This window comes from Triticum dicoccoides, chromosome 6A (genome assembly GCF_002162155.2).
Source record: "Triticum dicoccoides isolate Atlit2015 ecotype Zavitan chromosome 6A, WEW_v2.0, whole genome shotgun sequence".
In the NCBI taxonomy this organism is placed as follows: Eukaryota; Viridiplantae; Streptophyta; class Magnoliopsida; order Poales; family Poaceae; genus Triticum; species Triticum dicoccoides.
This window is the reverse complement of record NC_041390.1, coordinates 605,229,904-605,234,501: the sequence shown is the minus strand read 5'-3', so window position 1 is coordinate 605,234,501 and position 4,598 is coordinate 605,229,904. Positions and strand designations below refer to the sequence as shown.

The window sequence follows — 4,598 nt, the reverse complement described above, 5'->3', positions numbered from 1 at the left end:
ATGGAGAGCGGCCAAAGGAGCAACGACGGCCAGCCCCTGCCTCCTCTCCAGCACGTCCAGGGATCCATAGGTATGTGTCTATTTTGTTCTGTTCTTGGTCATTGGCTGCTGCTAATCTTTGATTTTTGCTTTCTTTTTCATGCAAATTGGTCCACAATTACCTGATTCTCGTCCTTCTGGTCAAACCCCTGGTAGGCGCCTCCTTCGATCTGTGCGTGCACGTCATCTATTAGCAGCCTCGCACGTCCTCTTCCACGGATCTTCAGATCAACCCCTCTTCTCCTCCTTTCCCCTCTTCTTTCCATACCTAGGTGTAGGATTGTATGGCAATATGCATTTTTGGCCTCGCCTCTGTTCTGATTGTCGGTCATATCTTTTCTGGTAAAAGCCAAAAGTATTTATGTCTTTGTGCATTGGATGTTGGTGGTTTCCTGTCTTCACTGCTTGTTTTTAGTGGAGTCTAAATATATGTCTTTTGTTCCTTGTCTGCATCCTCGTAGGGCCTATGATTGTTGGTCCTTTCACCTTTGTGCATGGAATGTTGGTGGTTTTGTTCATTTGTTGTTTTATTTATTGTTTCTTTTTACTGTGCTCCTATGATTTCAACAATAACTGAGGCAAGGGTGCCATGATCTGAGTTTCCAAATCTTGAATAGCAATTATGGTTTAATCAATATTTGCATTAGTGAGGAGCCGGGGTGGCCACACAAGCAGAATGGCCACACAAGGTGTTTTTCTCAATCAGATCACATGCATCTCTTAAAAATTATACAATAGCAAGCGTGATTTACAGATTATTAGATATTATCGGTCTATGCTTCATGTGGTTGCAGTGTTCTTACATCTAGATCTATGGACAGGGTCAGTTGCTCCTATCTGGACGAGCTTTGTCAGGGTCATGTGGTTGCTGCTGCTACCGCTTTGTCGGGGTCAAGGGTCAATAAAACTCAGGTTATTCCTCGATCCATAATTCTAGCATCTATAGTCAGGCTATCACTTTAGTCTTTTTTGCCTTTCTCTGACAGGTCAATTGATGTTGGGCACCAATCTTGCTCCTATTTGGGTGGGCTATAGCTTTGTCAGGCTGCCATCATATTCTGATCTTCCAGTGTTCCTTCTGCGGTGTGGAGGAGGTGTGGAAGTAGACCGTGGTGACGATTGCGCCATTACATGTTATTATTGTTCATATCTTATCATTAGAAATAGACATGTTATAAGGAAGATGTTACCGATATATTTCTTTCATGGTCAATGATTGTCTTGCTTTTCTGTGTCACATTGCTTATACCTGTCGTTTTCTAAAATTATTGCATGGTAGCTAGCTAATCTCTATGATAATAGTTTCTGAGATTCCAAAGGATTTTTAATTTTATTTCAGACCATGATAGCATTCCTTACCCATTGTCACCTTCCTTCTCTATCTTTGCATGATAGCTAGCTTCAGAATGATTGGCACATTTATTAACCATTTCATCTTTTTTGTGCATTGCAGGTTTGCTACTAAATTCACAAAAAAGTAGTGTTCTTTTGCATCACCATCCTATGGAGCCATGAGATCTGAACCTATGAATACAGAGAACATTAACTATGTTTGTGGATCACTACATGTTCTATTGGAACAAGGTGAGATCCTTTTTTCAGCACTCGTTTGAACACGTGTTTTGCTTTCTGAGTATAATTGAACATCTTCAGCATCCATGGTGTACTGTTCTATATACTTTTTACTTGCAAGTCTACATCTCTATGTTTCATTGCTATTATAATTATGTACTTGTTAGAAAATTATAAGGGATTTTCTCACCGTGTCGTGTCATCTTTAGTGACTAAAACTATTTTTGTTGTTTGATAAGAATTTATGTCCCTTGTAGTTATGCAGATTGCCCAATAGGTGCCACACAGGACAGACAAGATAGACACTGCTTTTATCTGCGAATTACTGTTTAAGAGATTCCAGTGTGTGCAACTGTAATTTTTTGGAAGTGTCTTGGATCTCTATTTTAAAAAAAAAATCCCATTTAGTAGTAGTAGCACTCTCACAATGCTCACCGGCAGCATATATATAGCTTTGTTACAAATAGGTTCAACAACTAGATTCCTTTAGTTGGAACTCTGTAACTCGTTTAATTCTAAGTTGAGAACAGTATAGTTGACCTGGTCACCAGCTTACTATATAGTCAAGTCTTTCTCGTGCACAATGCAGCATTTTGTTCTAGGATTACCTGTGGTGTACTCACTGACATCCACTACTTGCAGAGTAAAAGGTCATAGTGACAACGCCGCTTGGACTGCTTCTGGACTTCCATGGTGACACCAGGCTGTTCCAAGGCCAACCTGAGCTCCTCCTTGTGGTGAAGTTAGCCGGCGAGCTTCTTCTACCTCCACTCTGTGGACGTCAGCAGGTGAGATATATAGTCTCTACATTTCCATCATGCACAAACTTTGTATGCATGATGCTTCCGTGGATTAGGATATGAAGTCGATGCTCTTACCACGATTTTACTTTTCTGGTTTTCTTTTCCTTTTGTTCTGCCATTATATCATTGTATCTCAATAGGTCCTACGACGGAGGTTGAAGGGTAGTATGATTTGAATCATGCTTGGTCAAATCAATATATAGTGATTTTGACTTTATGAACAACCAGATCAATTCTCTGGATGCCTTGTGCTTGTGCATATATAATTAGCTCTCATCTTTAGTTTAACTTTGGAACGAGAGTGAGATTCATGGTTGCAGTATCTAATTTTATAATGAATGGGCAATCTGTGGCCATCTATAGTAGAATTTGGATCATTGATTGATGGAGAAAGACAAGGGTCAAAGTGCTTTTTTTCCAAGGTAACCACCACTATTTTGTTTAGGCTTATGTGCCTGATGTTTTTGAGGATCTCTGTGTCAAGGAGATATATCTAAGTAGTGTCATGTTCTAATTCTAAAAGATGAGAAAGCTAAGAACTTCGTAATTACATAGTACATCATGGCTGGAGCGTAGAGGTTAGGGATGTGCAAATATTGATTAAAAGTATATTTATTTGTATTTACAACAACACACTGGATCACATCCGGTAAATATTTTTGTAGAAGATCAGTCAAGTTTAGAACTTTTGACCACAACAGCTGAAAAACCGAAGTAAATCCATCATATATATATTCAGTTCAGTAAAGTATATAATCAGGATGCTAATCTTTGACCTAGATTCCCAAACCGAAACCCTGGCTCCTCTCTCTGCTCGGCACCGCCTACACCAGCGGCTTCGACAGTCAATCCTCAGCGCCTGTAGCGACAAAGGTGAATCAACACCTAGATTCCTCTATCTTTTGTTCTCTAATTTGTCCTCGCCCCAATCTGAACCTATCTGAGATGTGGATATGTGTAGGAAGGAAACAAATTATTTTGTATGCCATTATCTTTAATAGAAAGTCGATTATTTGTATATGTGTGCATACCTGACAATCTGCTTATCGCGGCAGCTCTGGAAGGAGTGTGATTGTGCTAGCAGAGTAAAATACTGGAATCGCTCTGACTGCTCCTGGACTTCCAAGGTGACGCTGGGAGATTCGTTCTGCCACTTTGCCTATACTCCGCCTGATCACCGTTCATCCAGGTCTGCTAATTTTTTACCACCCTCTCTCTCACTGTGTGTGGACACCCCTGGCTATGTGTATATATATGGAGTTAAAAGGACATGTGCCCATGGACAAATCATGTGATTTCTTTAAGTTCATGAATAATGCTCCAGCCTTGTGATTCTAACTTATGTATGTAGTTTTGACAAGGCAAATACATTTTACTTAGAACTAAATATGCATTACCCTACCATTAGCACTTTCTATGGGTTCTCTCACTAACAAAAAAGTAATATATGTTTACTCTTTTCCGTAAAGATCAACTTGGCTCCAAAAAAAAGTTCATTGCTCTCCTCTTTGAAAAATTCCTGAATTAGTATGTCAATTCCATGTGCAGAGAAAAGGAGAGGAAGGGGATGGATGAGCAAGGACCAGAAGGACCAGAAGAAGAAGGGCAAGGGAGATGGGGCGATGTGCATGTCCATGGAGGTCTGCCACCCCCCCCCTACTCCTGTCTTCTCTTTCGGTCTTTCCTTGTACTACAACAGCCCTTAATCCCCTTTGATTCGATTTGTTCACTTGTGTTACTTGTTATCTCCTAAGAAAAACAAGAAAACCTAAAGAAAATTGTATTGAAAGTGGTTGAATTTCCAATTTGTACACATTTTTGTTGTAGATTAGGTAGTCAGATTTAACAACTATTGGTCATATAGGTAGTTGAAAGTAGTACTTGAGCTGGACACAGGTTTCTTAGTTACACGGTTCCCGTTAAGTACGGCCGAGGTCGTCCATGCTCTATAGTCTATCGTCCGATGTGCTCATGAACCTCATCCATGTAAATATGCCTGCTTGGGCCTATGATCAATGTGTGATGTCGTTGTGCGCTCCCCTGTGCATTATCCTGTTATGATCAATGTGTCCTGTAGTTTGATATAGGTTCAGTCGTTCAGAAAATACTGTATTTTAGTTTTGATATAGGTTCAGAAAATATTGTACTATAGTTTGGTATAGGTTCAGAAATTAGTGTAGTGTA

General features: G+C 40.0%; 1 protein-coding gene across 1 annotated transcript; it reads left to right on the top strand.

Moving 5' to 3' along the window:
* LOC119316098 lies at nt 1–4,246 on the top strand. Its single transcript, XM_037590464.1, has 6 exons — nt 1–70; nt 1,026–1,141; nt 3,195–3,287; nt 3,470–3,603; nt 3,963–4,054; nt 4,242–4,246. The coding sequence occupies exons 1-6, from the start codon at nt 1–3 to the stop codon at nt 4,244–4,246; spliced, it is 510 nt and encodes a 169-aa protein (XP_037446361.1).
* Nucleotides 4,247–4,598: the final 352 nt, after the last annotated feature.